Genomic DNA, 13425 nt, shown 5'->3' with positions numbered 1-13425 from the left:
ACGAACATCACTTTCTGCAAGCTATGCTATTTCATATGTGAACAACGTTCACGCATGTTTTAATTGTGTCAATGGTACAAAATCTCATGTAATACAGCTAACCTGCATCTAATCTATTTTTGTGTATCTTGGTCGTTAGTTGCCTTGTTAGCATTATGCAATTTTTTTAGAGGCCATCTTTATTGGTCATCATGTTAATAATGTTCGTTTTGCTTTTGGATATATATTTGTAGGAAAAGATAGATAGAGCAGAGTTACCATCCATAAAATTGATAAGAAAACGATGTATTAAACAACTGGATCAGATGCGACCCGACCACATGAGAAGGTTGGATCCAACAACTTACAAGATACATCCTCCAGTAATTTACAGTTATCTTTTCCATTCCACCAGCTAAAAACAATAGTATTTTTTCTTCCAATTTTATGTTTTCTCGTTGCAAAATCCTACTGATTTGCTACTTCATCTTCTGGGCAGGTTAGTGTAAGTGCAAAATTATATGATTTCATTCATTTCTTGTGGCTCAATGAAGCACCAGTTGGAGAGCTGCAGTTAATGCGAGATATGATATATTCCTTGAATCCTAACAACTACACAATGTTTCGGAAAATTGTTTTACCAAAATTTGCTAGGTGAGAGGTATCGCGATGATACATGAAAGCCTAACCTACGGTAGTTTGCTATTAATTATTAGTAAAAATAAATGTGCAATCCGCTCTGCATATTATATTTCAATGTTTTTTAGTTTAATACATATTTAGGTGAGATGGTTTTCGTTGTTTAAGTGACTATATTATAGATATTTATTATTTACAAACATGTGTTAGGCAACTGATTAATTAGTAGTCTCTTGATATACAGTCTCACGAATCTTTATCTGTGAAACGTGTCAACCCTACCGATATTCACAATAAAAAATAATATTTTTTCATGGATGACTCAAATAAGAGATCCGTATCACAAAATACGACCTGTGAGACCGTCTCACACAAGTTTTCCCCTGTTTAAAATACTATTTAAAATCAGCTGATATATATGTGTTGATTTGATTAATTCATAAGAATGGTTTTACCAAAATTCANATAAAATTAAATTCATACAGTATTAAATACACAATATGTAAATAAGAAAAATTAAGATCACAGAACTTTAAATATATATCGTTCAGTGTTTACATGCAACAATCTCGATCGAATGAGGTGTATATTTCAATTGAACTTAGTATTCATTTAAGATAAAAGGCTAGTTCTAGCTTGGAAAACAACGAATAAAATACGTCCACACATGCTTTTTATAGTTTGGGATTGGGATTTTGGGATGTAATGCCTATACAAGCATTGCTGCTCGATCCACGACTTGCAAGTGCTGACCTCTAATTAAATTTTAAAATAATATAAAGTTTGGGAAGGGGCCAAATTGTTTTATATTTGCGCTTAATAAAAAAAAGACTATATTTGGATAGGGAAATGCTGTTTTTTTTAAATAAATAAAAAATTAACTGCCGTGCACAAAAGTCAAGGCGGATTCTATTATTTTTAGGTGGTGTGTACGCAGTCGAGGATATGTATCTTGAATTCGATGGCTATTGCTGCCTACTACTAGCAAGTTGCAGCAAAGCTGCAAAAAATTAAAAATAACAGAAAATCAGAGAAATAACAAATATTTTGCCTAACACATCCAAGCAACATTGCAACAGTCTCATTTTCCCAAGAAAATTTAATAAATAGATGATATTGTCTGATAAAATTAATTATAGGAATTGAATCAGTTTAAATATCGATTTCTTTAATTTATTTCACCTAGTATATACATCTGGGCTTTCAATATTAGTTTCCATGCACAAATTTTTCTCTAAATTCAATATTGATTCGATCCGACATGATATATATTTATATACACAATCAAGAATCAAGATGTAGAACTACTTTTACAATCTTTAAATTTATGATATATACGTACAAAGAGAAAAACAAACCTGTCATTTGCCTATCAGAAAAGTGAAAACGAACAAAAGAAAGTGAAGAATTAGTAATAAAAATCTATTCTATTTTCCTGCTATCTGAATTGCTCTAACGAGCTCGTCACCTAACTGTTAGCCAATCATCCGAAACAGACCAATCAAGGAGGATTTGATTGTTCACCAAGTCTCGCAGATGGACACTCGGAGAAATGGACCACAAATCTCTGGACAAACTAGAACCGGATTCCGGGGAATATACCGGCAATGGCAGAAATGTAATTGAACATGTTGACGAAGCCCAATCTGGGAAATCCAGTGGGCATCTCGGAGAAATTGAGGCACTTTGATCCTCTTTGGTTGTCAAGGAGACGACGTCGACGTCATCATCAAAATCTTGATCATCAGCAATGAAGGGATGATTTAGAAGCATCTCAGCCGTCCATCTATTGCTTGGATTCTTAGCAAAGCATCTCCTAACAAAATCTTTCCCCTCCGCCGACAAATTCCCGGGAATTTCAGGTACCTCCTCGCCAATACCAATCCTAAATAAAAGTCCCGCAACGTCGGAGCACCGCCACGCCGGAGATCCCGTTGCCATCTCCGCTACCACGCATCCAACGGCCCATATATCCGCTGGAGGGCCCTGTTCGCCGCTATAGACCATCTCCGGCGACATGTATAGCGGCGTGCCCCTTAATTCACACGCCGAAACACCTCCTTCTGCTTTCTTCGCCAACCCGAAATCCGCAATCTTCACCCCACCTTCAGAGCCCAAGAGAATATTTTGAAGCTTAATATCACAGTGAACGTACCCAAGCTTGTGAATATAGTGAATCCCTCTAAGCAAAGCCTTCGTGTACCGCCGGACTTCGGATTCCGGAATCCTCCGATCACTATAATTCTTGAGTTTATCTGCCAAGTTGCCGCCCGGGGCGTACTCCAGCAGTACATTATACAACTTTTCGCCATTTTCATATGAAAAGCTTTCACCAAAGCAACGAATCACCTCCGGGCAGTCCTTAAGCTCGTCCAGAATCAATTTCTCCTTCATAAGAGAAGAAGATTGCGAAAAACCGCAAGACTTCACAGCCATTAATGGGAAAACTCCACCACTCTTGCTTCTGGGAACCGCTAAATGTACAGTAGCAAAGCTACCATGTCCCACGTTCTCACCTCGAATCCAATCCATTCTTCAGAAAACGCAAGATAGTAGGAGTATTTCAAATTGTTTATATATATATATACTCAAGCTTGAATCTCTAGCTTTGGAGGAGAAGATTTAGATTGAAAATACAGAGCTGAAACTACACGTTACTGTGATATTGTGAAACTCTGTATATATATGAAGGTTTTTGGAGTGAGTTGGTGTAAATTCGTGGCCGCAAACCATTAGTGAAAGGCTTGGTTTCTAATAATAAAAAGCACGTGCGTTGTTACGAGGGACATGTCGCGTTCTTCGGTTTTGGAAAACGTGGTTGATATTGTTCGACAATCATTAATTATAACATTTTAATAAAACCACGCTTTTATGCCTGTGATTTGTTTGGCGTGACTTTTGAGCGTTTGGTCATAATAATTAATATGCTCAGCACTCTTTTCCACTTCATAAATAAGTGATGGTTAACCTTAATTAATGCAGTATTTAGTTGTTAATTTGAGAAACCTTCGCTCTTAACTTCCATCTCGATTTTTAAAAATTGATAACTTTAGTTTTTAATTTTCTTTCGTACAAGAAAATATCTACTTATTTGTGTATTTATTTTCTATGGACCTGCATATGCCACGACCCGCTAATACTTGATAAAAGTCTAGGCGATTATATCTCCAGAGCAATTTTAATGGATATAAATTAATGGTGCGTGTTCTTACTAATTAATTACGTGCATATAATACATTACACCCGCTCGCATTTTTCATGCAAAAAATGTTGAGATGTAGGGATAGCAGCTACACTAAGGTCGACAATTGATAGCGAAGTATGAACTCACGTTTTAATGCTTATTAAACCATACCTTCGAATGTATTCCATTCCATCAATATTTTTTGGTAATATTATGAATATCAAAGGGTTTCTTTTTTGTTTTTTTTTTTTTTGAGACAATTACAATGAATATGTAAGGGATTTTTTTGTGTGTATCCCCGATACAATTCACCATGATTTTTAAAAGGAAAATAAGAAGCATGTGATTAAAGTGCATCAATTTTTAATCTGATATGGCGTAAAATTCCATTTTGACAAAGGCGGTTTAAATCCTTATTTGATTATGAATTTACTTTGTTTCGATGAATTGATCATTCACTTGATTGATTTGTGTGTACATTGCATCTTTCAGATTTGATTTGAATTATGATTCTTTTTATGAAAAATTATGAATTCAAATCTTCAGTGATGAGAACAGCACGAGTGAATAAATTAGATTTATTAATCTTAATTCATTTATTTAAAAAGCAGTGTTACACGATTCTTTTATTGGACTACGCAAAAGTTTTCATTGTTAATGTATAATAATATCTTTCTGCACGGGTTGCGTATTTGTTGCATTATCGGTATATTAAATTAATTTATCATTAAAAAAAAAAAGATATTTTGGAGATTGAAAAAATTAACCATGACTCTAATCTAGCTCAGACTTAATAAAGATTAGATTAGATAATTAGATGTCCACATTTAAGTTGGACCCTTTGTTTTTTTTTTTAATTGTTGCCACCAAATTGACAGACGACCAAACCATAGATATAATTTGACTTGGATTTATTCTGTTAGTGGAGACTCAGTTTAATATATAATCAAAGATAAGATTATAAAGGTTATTCAAAAGAGCGATATACCCATCTTTTCAACGTGTCTGAAAATCAATTTTTGAAATTGAAATGATAAAAATTAATAGACATGATACAAATATATTTGTTAGGAAAATATAATATAGTAAAACTATATATGTTTTATTTGATAAGATGAAGAGTATTTCAGGAGAAACTAAATTTATATTATGACCTCATTCTTTAGTATATGATATGCTCATGTATTATTAATAGTAATATATATTGTAAGAATAAAAAATATATACTCTTTCTTTACAAATTATATAACTACACAGTAGCAGTCAAATTGGATCCGAGGTTGTAAAGAACTTGATAAAATCTAATGCTACAAGTTGTAGAATATATGTACTTATAAAAAGTCTAAGAGAAAAGGCATGGAAATAGCTGGCATCAGAATGTGTTTGAATGAAAGAATTCATTTTGAAATTGTTTGATTTAAAATGTACTTTCATTGCTTACATAATTTACACAAAAGATATTAAAATCAATCTTCCTAATTATTTACGCTACAACTAATCCAAATGAATTTTAAATCATTATAATGTAGATGTCATTTGAAATCAATTGTGATGGGTATAATTATTATATATAAATAAGTAGAGGATGGATTTGAGTTTTCTTTTTTTTAATTAACTTATTTAAGAATAAAAATAAATTCGAAATCCTAAATTTCAAACGACTCCATTCAAATGTAACATTGATGTTGTGTTTGGGGAGAATTATTTTAAATCTATGAATTTCGATTATAATTTTATTGTTTACAATTAAATAATTGATCAATATTAAATTTACAAGTTACTTATTTACACATTAGTAAGACAAAGTAAAATGTATTTCGAATAACACTATTATTATTAGCATGAAATACTACGTAAACATGTGAGAAGTTGATTTAAATTTTATGATCTTACTTTTTTAAATAAAATATATATATTTGAAGTATACGAAGTTGAAATCCACCAGTAGTCCGAACACAATAAATTTATAGTACTTTTTTTATATTAAAGTTTTAGTTGTTTTAGAAAGATGATAATGATTCATCGTAATGATCTAAACTTACCTCTGATTATTAGATTAGTGATAGTTAATTATATTTTGTTACAGCTGTAATTATTTTTCCATTCCATTGTATATACACTAATTTGAATGGTCTAACACTAATGTTGTAGCTCTGGTCAATTTTCTTCATGTACGAATTGGCTCATACAAGTGAAACACTGTTTTCAAATTTAATACAACGCGTTAATAAATATGAAATACATGAATTACTTGGTAGAACACGACCACATTCTGTACACTAAGGTTGTCTTAGAATTGGTGTAATAATGAACACACAGAAACAATATTGATGATCAAACAGAGGAATGACAATTTGATTATTTTATTCGAAGGATTGTCACGGACTGTCTTGACGGGCGACAAGAGAAGGAAAATTCACAAAAAAGCCACAGGAACTTCCTAAGCATGCATTTCTCCGGCTTCGATTTTCATGTCTTTCTGACAGCACTGAGTTTCTCATGGCCTCAGCTTTCATCTGAGCGGCTCTGAGCTTGTTCAATATTTTGTCCATGGATACTGATCTCTTCTTTTCTAGTCTCATCTGTATAAACAAGTGTAGTTGTTATTAAGAGAACACCAAATAAGCTTTGGAAGGCATTATCATATGGTGACAAGTTGACCCCTTCAAAACTTTGGAGGGCATTAGTATGTGGACAATTACATTTCATATTTCCCAAAATTATTAGTCAAATTCGACACATTTTCAGTTTCAGGTGTGATTGCTCTGCTTTATCATGTCAAGACTTGTACGCAGAACCATGCGACGATGAATGGCAAGATAAACAATAGTTTTATCTTCTAATTTTGTAATGAATATGTTAGTTTACAGAATCATGAATCTACTGTTGACCAACGGCTACACAAGAATTCAAGGCAGAGTTTCGACATTCGCTGGCATGGATTTCAAAATAGCATGATTTTATGTCTGATAAATGCCAATTTTTTTAGGAACGAACCTCCAGTTTCTGAATTGCGGCGTCTGCTTTAGCCTGCTGCAAATTCTCCCAAGCACTTATCTTGGCTTCTTCTTTTAGCAACCTGTAAAATGGCAATGTGCAATGGACAGCCATGTTATCTTACATCGTCTTGAACTCTGTAAATTTGCAATAGAAACTATATAATTCCATCTCCCTAGAGTCCACAAATTATTAACGTACTTCACTTGAACATTCTTTAATTTCTCCACATCTATTTGTTCTTGTTTCTTTGACTGCTGGCCTGTACCGGGACTTTTATCTACCTGCACATCTCGGATTTCTTTTCCAGCTGCGGGATTTGCATTTGGACCCAACGAAGAGGAAGTTAAAATGGAATACAAAAACGTTGGTTTGGAGGACGAATTAACACTTCCTTCAGGACTTATTTGAGTCGACATATCCCTACATGAAACATACCCATCTTCTTCCTTGGTGCCATCATCAAGCCCCACTTCTGAAAAATCAAATCCATCATTTAATTAAAAATAACAAGTTTCGGGCAAATGATTTATCACATGAAGAGACTTTTTATTATAACTTGATAACTGGGAAGTGAAGTTTCAGCAAGAAAGTTTGACAAACCAGGCACGCTAGTACTTCTAGCAATAGCATTTTCACAATATAATCGACTGGAGTTTACTTCAATTCCAGTATCATAACTGGAAAATCCGTTAGACATTGCATTTCCCACAAATTTCTTCACAATCTCGGCTCCCGAGGTGGGCGAGTAGTTTGATAAGCGGACAAGTCCTGAAGATCCCAATGGACCACTCTTCGATTTTGGCTGCCTCTTTGGCGCCTCAGAAGGTACTGCCTTGAAAGACTTGTGGCCCAAAACTGGGCTATTAATCCATCTCTCAGCATCATCCCATTTGGAAGGCAATGCCCTTCCACTGTTAAAGGGTATCAAAGCAGCAGCATAACTATTATGCCTCCGACTACTGCTATTCGGCATCCCTACTCGCTCTGAGCTCCAACCTCTGGGAGTTTCTACCATGCTGATCTCACCATGTTCCGGTGTCCCCGGACTCGTATATGTACCGGAATTTCTAAACGATCCCATATTCTTCCTCATGAATCGTAGTTGATGCTGATTGTAGGCCACATTGCTCTTTTATTCCCCAAGTTATGTGGCCTGATTAATCATGAACCGTTTACAGGGTAAGAGTTTGACGCAAATGCAAGAAAAAACAAAACAAGCGTCTACATGTTGTATCTCAATCGTTATTGGTTAACATACACACTTTCTATCAAATTTCAGAACCTTCTAACTTCATAATTCTTTCACGATTTCACACCCAAAATAAACATACATTTTCTATGAAAACGAATCTGGTCGGATCATGGGGTGGTTTCGATTTGGCTGTGATATTATTAAATTCATCTTCTATATTATTTACACTTGAGTCCAACTCGTAAATTTTTCTTACCAAATACAAGCCCATGGCCAGAACTTACCAAAAGAAAAAAAAATTCCCTTGTCAAGTTTCGAGTTAGTTCGATTAGACTAATTAGCATCCACAAAACTTTTTGCTCTGGATTAAACGTGTAGGACAATTCTTCCACGACAGGAATGATACAAAAGCATAGGGACAGCCAAGTTAAGTGCTGGATCACATCAAGCTTCCAAGTTATAAATACTCTACCCTTCCCTTGTCCAATATAACACAAAAAAAAAAAACCACAAGACCAAATTTTCAGACAGAGAAAGATCAAAGCAGAGACAAAAACAAAGACACGGGCTGCTCACTTAATTACCTTTAGATGTGTCGGAGAAAACTCGGTATTAGCAGACTCAAGTCATCTACCGATTATGCTTCAATTCACTCCTTCGCAGCCTTTCTCCTCGAAAGTTTAGAATTGTTTCTTGTTCACGTTTAAAAAGGACGCTTAAAAATGGTATGAATCGAAACAAATAATTATACTAGTGTGAAAGCGATTGTTTGGACATGATGATCTATTGATTGTTGTGCTACTATGGCTTGGCTTGGATTGGATTTGGAGAAATTAATGGCGGAAGAAGGGGGGTGGTGTCCCTGCCTATCTCATATGCAATCCATGTGACAATACATGCAAATCAAAATATAGGGGCCCCAGTTTTAATCGATCTGTATAAATAAATAACTTTGAAAATCAACTTTTTAATTTGATGTATAATCGTATATACACAGCTTTCATTGTAAATAAACAATTGATTTGTTTTTATATACATAATATAATATTACCCGAAGAGGTGTAATGCATATGTATATATTAGTATAATCAAAGATTATGGATCTTTATAACGTGTATATACATACATATATTGTATTTATATTACCTTTGAAACAATAATAATAGTTGGTTTGCATAATTTTATCCGATGTATAATCGTCTAAAAGATAGTGACTCGGGTTCTTGATTTCTCGCCAAAAAATTAACGATATGTAACATTCTATTAACTAGTTACTATGTACACGCGATGCGTGTGTGTACAATCTTTTTTATTATTATCGATGGACTAAAGTGAAATTTGATAAATTATGGAGGGACTAAATTGATATTTGAATTGTTGAAATAAAAATAAATAAAAATAAAAGTGTGTTGAAATTAAAACAAAATAAAAAACAAAAAACAAAAGTATAATATTAATATGAAATAAGAGAAAAATTGGAAAAAAAAATTGATATCGTCTTTAGATAGTTATTATCATGACATCATACTTAATATAACAGTATCGATAGTATAATTATGAAAACCCAAATATAACGGCGCCATTCACGAAAACAGAAAATTACGGTAGGTGATGCGATGCGTTTAAGTATTAAACATTGATTGTTTGGGAAATTAAATATTAATTAAAATATATTATATGCCTAGATTTAGGCAAATGACAAAAAAAATGTTATATCTCGCTATCAAAAAAGTTTGAAATCCTTTTATTTCTTAACTAAATATAAAGTTTTCCACGACAATATATTTCATTTTTATATTAATTTATCAAATATATAATTTTATAACCAAATTTTCGTCGTCCTTTCCTAATTGCTGCCAAAGCCAAGATCTTTAAACTCTCTAATTTGCCCTGCTTAGTCAACATAGTTGACAATAAATTTGATTTGTACTTAATTTGTCCATTATAAACCACGTCCTTTTGCATTTATATATCCACCAATTGGCTTACTTACATATTGATACACATTTATTTATCATTTGTGTAAAATTAATATATTTTTGAATGATAGAACGCCAAAATATCTAAGTTGAGGAAGCTTCCACACAGATATTTTAGGAAAAGAGAAATATTATTTTCTTTAATTCATATCTAACTAAATTACCCTCAAATTATAAAAATTTCAGTAATATTACGACTATCTCTCATCACTGAATTGACTTTCAAGTATATGTTCGTGGAAACTAAGACAAAGGAAACTAAATATTTGACGATTAATTATTATTATTATTATTATTATTATTTTTATCATCATAAAATGATAAAATAAATTTGTAGATATATGTGATAATGTTCGTGGTTATACGGATCGGAGACCACTGCAGATTCTTTCACTTTTTTCGTCTACACTTGCATACAAATTTTTTTTTGTTGAAACTGGAAAATGGAATGTCCGGCTATAGAAAGAAATACAACTGCCTGTGTTTATACAAATAAATCGCATTATCAAAAACACACTTTTATAATTTTAAATGCAATTAACTTTAACAAAGGTCAATTAATGAAACATAAATAGTATAAATACCCAACTACAATAATCATTGTTTTAGTTCATATCACTTCAAACCTAATTTTAGGTAACTTGGAGACAATTTTAGTTTAATATGATATAATTAACTTGGCAAAAACTTGTGTGAGTCGGTCTCACGGAATCGTATTTTGTGATACATGTATCTTATTTGAGTCAATCATAAAAAAATATTACTTTTTATGCTAATTTAAACGAAATGAAGTGGGAATACAATAAAAAAATAGATATATTATATTATCAGACAATTTCTTAAATTTTAATAGTGAGATAAATAAATCATATTTATATTATAATAAAAAAATAATATTTTTATTTAAATATGTGTCATCAAATTAAGCAATAGTCCTCTACACATTGATTTTGTTTAAAAACAAAGGACAGGTCATCATGTTGTGGACAACCAATGAATAATTAGAATGAAGGGCCCACAGGAAAGCGATTCAATTCTGCAATACTTAGCCAAGCTTATTCAACATCTCAGCCAACACCATCCCTCAACTCCCACCGACGACCCATAGTCATAGAGCTCCTCTCCTCCTCGCCGTAGGGGCTGGACGCCGCTCTACCCCATGTCACATCTACCTCACCCCTCTATTCCTCGGTCTCCGCCGCCTCGCTCTTTATACAAACTGAATTCCTGGTCCCCAGACTCAAACCGCGACGAGGCGTGGCTGCGGCGGAAGGTCTGCCGTAACAGACGCAGCAAGAGCTTAACCGATGAAGATCTTGACGAACTGAAGGCCTGCATAGAGCTCGGTTTTAGCTTTGACTCCTCCGAAATCGACCAGCGCTTGTCCGATACAATTCCCGCTTACGGCCTCTACTACGCCATCAACAAGAATTACAATAGCACCGTTGTAAAGCAGCAGCCTTCCTCTTCGGCCCAGCCGGAGTGTGACACTCCCTCCCCAGTTGGAAGCCCGCACACCATTCTCGGTCCAGCAGGTAAAAAGAATTATACACTTGTCATTTTCTTGAAATCCGTTTCGTAGTTTATCATTTGATCTTGCTTTGCTTCATAAATTTGTTGGTTTAATTTGTGTTGTTAGGAGATAATCCGCAGGTCATGAAGACAAGATTAAGACAATGGGCACAATTGGTTGCTTGCTCTGTTCGCCAATCTCCGAATTAACTATCTTCAACGTTAGCATATCTTTCGTTGGATCTATATATTATTCTTGTGAAGTTCACATAAACTTACAGATTTAATGTTAATTAAATTGCACTAGACGAAAAAGCAACGGGGACTTTCTTTTATATGATTTTAATTAAGTCATTTTGAAGTATCTACCGACTCTTTTAAATTTTCGTTTACCACCATAATAATTGAATATATTAATATTTCACCTGTCACGCCGACTAATTTATTGCTCAAAATATATGTAATAATTTTTGCTAAGAATTTAAGTTTTGGGAGTGTTTTTAGATTAGAGATGGACTTATTTTCGTTTGTTGCTTATCCTTGTCTTTAAATTTTATTCTCTCTATTTATAACCATGGATGTTTACATTGGGCCACCCATGTCTCTGAATCCGAATACGAGTTTCATATCACCACAATGGGTTTTTGATCTTGGGCCTGATAAACATTCAAAAAGCCCATTTGTTAAGAGTCAAATCACGCATCACTTTTTGTTGGAAAATTTTGATGCTTAATGAATGAAAATTAAGCAAATAAATCAATGTGTTTGATTGGAAAAATTCGAAAAGAAAAACGAAGCTTAATGAACGAATATTAAGTTCGGTGGTTCTGAATTAAACTCGAAACGAGTTCATCAAATGTTGAAAGAAACTCAAACGAGGAGTCGGAACATGTAAGGGACGAAAATCGAAAAAAAAAAAAAAATTCGGTCGTGAACAGTGGCAGGCGCACACCTGCGCGCGCGCTTGCCAGTGGTAGGGCCGAGAGCTCTCGGCAGGCGCTGCCGAGCGCTCTCGGCAGCGCGCAGGCGGGCGCTTGCAGGGGTGCGCCCCTTCGGCTGTTTTTCGTGTCCCTTCGATTTTTCTGATATTTTTTCATTTCCTTGGCATTGTTTGATGATTGTGATCAGTTACCATGGCCAAGGGACATCCCCATGAATGAAAGATCATGTCTCTTCATTTGGAAAACATTAAATATTTGATATATTGAAAATCAAACATACATACATCATTTTGCATATCTTCTTCTTCCTTTCTTCAAAAAGAGAGAGTTCCTTCATTTCCTTGTGAAAGAACTTGAATATTTGAGTGCTCATTATTCAAGAGTTGTAGTTGTATCTTGGGAGAAGCTTTCCACAAAACTCAAGCACATTGTGAGGGCAAATTCTTCTTAAGGAGAAAGTGTTCAACAATTGCCTCTACAAAGCCATTTCTTTGTTTTCTTCTTGTTCTCCTTTCATATTTTGTATACCCCATCAAAAAATCTTAAGAAGAATTTTGGTTTTTGATCATTTGCAAGAAGAATTTTCAATGGCTTCATCATCTACAACACAACATCCAACTATTGCACAAGGAGAGAAACCAGAAAAATTTTCTGGTGCGGATTTCAGAAGATGGCAACAAAAGATGCTCTTCTATCTCAAAACCTTGAGTTTGTCAAGGTTCTTGAAGGAGGATCCTCCCACCGTTGCTGAAAACGAGACTGACACCAACATGAAGGCCGCTTTGGATGCATGGAACCAAAGTGATTTTCTTTGTAAAAACTACATCCTCAATGGACTTGACAATGCATTGTACAATGTGTATTGTCAAGTCAAGACCGCCAAAGAACTTTGGGACATGCTTGATAAGAAATACAGAGCGGAGGATGCGGGCTTGAAGAAGTTCATAGTTGGGAGATTTTTGGAATTCAAGATGGTGGATTCAAAGTCCGTAATGAGTC

The 13425-nt window shown here is 34.2% G+C and overlaps 3 protein-coding genes across 7 annotated transcripts; 1 reads left to right on the top strand and 2 right to left on the bottom strand.

Moving 5' to 3' along the window:
- Window positions 1-1917: 1917 nt before the first annotated feature.
- On the bottom strand, window positions 1918-3297 carry LOC140964143 (mitogen-activated protein kinase kinase kinase 20-like). Its single transcript, XM_073423683.1, has one exon. The coding sequence runs from the start codon at window positions 3148-3150 to the stop codon at window positions 2083-2085; it is 1068 nt and encodes a 355-aa protein (XP_073279784.1). The 5' UTR covers window positions 3151-3297; the 3' UTR covers window positions 1918-2082.
- A 2832-nt stretch (window positions 3298-6129) lies between these two features.
- LOC140964037 (uncharacterized) lies at window positions 6130-8897 on the bottom strand. Of its 5 annotated transcripts, none has more exons than XM_073423524.1 (6): window positions 8579-8897; window positions 7386-7955; window positions 7227-7275; window positions 7001-7109; window positions 6800-6881; window positions 6130-6384 (listed from the first exon to the last, which is right to left on the bottom strand). In XM_073423524.1, the coding sequence occupies exons 2-6, from the start codon at window positions 7893-7895 to the stop codon at window positions 6181-6183; spliced, it is 954 nt and encodes a 317-aa protein (XP_073279625.1). In that variant the 5' UTR covers window positions 7896-7955; window positions 8579-8897; the 3' UTR covers window positions 6130-6180. The 5 variants fall into 5 exon arrangements, with proteins under 5 accessions (XP_073279625.1, XP_073279626.1, XP_073279621.1 ...); XM_073423525.1 differs by having other exon boundaries at window positions 7227-7274; window positions 7403-7955; XM_073423520.1 differs by having other exon boundaries at window positions 7001-7275; window positions 8579-8896.
- A 2131-nt stretch (window positions 8898-11028) lies between these two features.
- On the top strand, window positions 11029-11926 carry LOC140964803 (uncharacterized). Its single transcript, XM_073424745.1, has 2 exons — window positions 11029-11508; window positions 11613-11926. Exons 1-2 carry the CDS (start codon window positions 11133-11135, stop codon window positions 11693-11695), a joined length of 459 nt encoding a protein of 152 aa, XP_073280846.1. The 5' UTR covers window positions 11029-11132; the 3' UTR covers window positions 11696-11926.
- Window positions 11927-13425: the final 1499 nt, after the last annotated feature.

The sequence above is a fragment of the Primulina huaijiensis genome, chromosome 18 (assembly GCF_012295235.1).
Source record: "Primulina huaijiensis isolate GDHJ02 chromosome 18, ASM1229523v2, whole genome shotgun sequence".
In the NCBI taxonomy this organism is placed as follows: Eukaryota; Viridiplantae; Streptophyta; class Magnoliopsida; order Lamiales; family Gesneriaceae; genus Primulina; species Primulina huaijiensis.
The sequence above is the reverse complement of the archived record's forward strand: the minus strand, read 5'-3'. Positions and strand labels throughout refer to the sequence as shown.

What these genes read in the sequence shown, in the direction of transcription:
- LOC140964143 (XM_073423683.1), bottom strand. Translation starts at nt 3,150, where the DNA reads ATGGATTGGATTCGAGGTGAGAACGTGGGACATGGTAGCTTTGCTACT.
- LOC140964803 (XM_073424745.1), top strand. Translation starts at nt 11,133, where the DNA reads ATGTCACATCTACCTCACCCCTCTATTCCTCGGTCTCCGCCGCCTCGC. An exon ending in CACCATTCTCGGTCCAGCAG is followed by an intron (nt 11,509 to 11,612) that starts GTAAAAAGAATT and finishes TTGTGTTGTTAG; the next exon opens with GAGATAATCCGCAGGTCATG.
- LOC140964037 (XM_073423520.1), bottom strand. Translation starts at nt 7,895, where the DNA reads ATGAGGAAGAATATGGGATCGTTTAGAAATTCCGGTACATATACGAGT. An exon ending in CTGGTTTGTCAAACTTTCTT is followed by an intron (nt 7,276 to 7,385) that starts GCTGAAACTTCA and finishes TTTGATTTTTCA; the next exon opens with GAAGTGGGGCTTGATGATGG. An exon ending in TTAAAGAATGTTCAAGTGAA is followed by an intron (nt 6,882 to 7,000) that starts GTACGTTAATAA and finishes GCCATTTTACAG; the next exon opens with GTTGCTAAAAGAAGAAGCCA.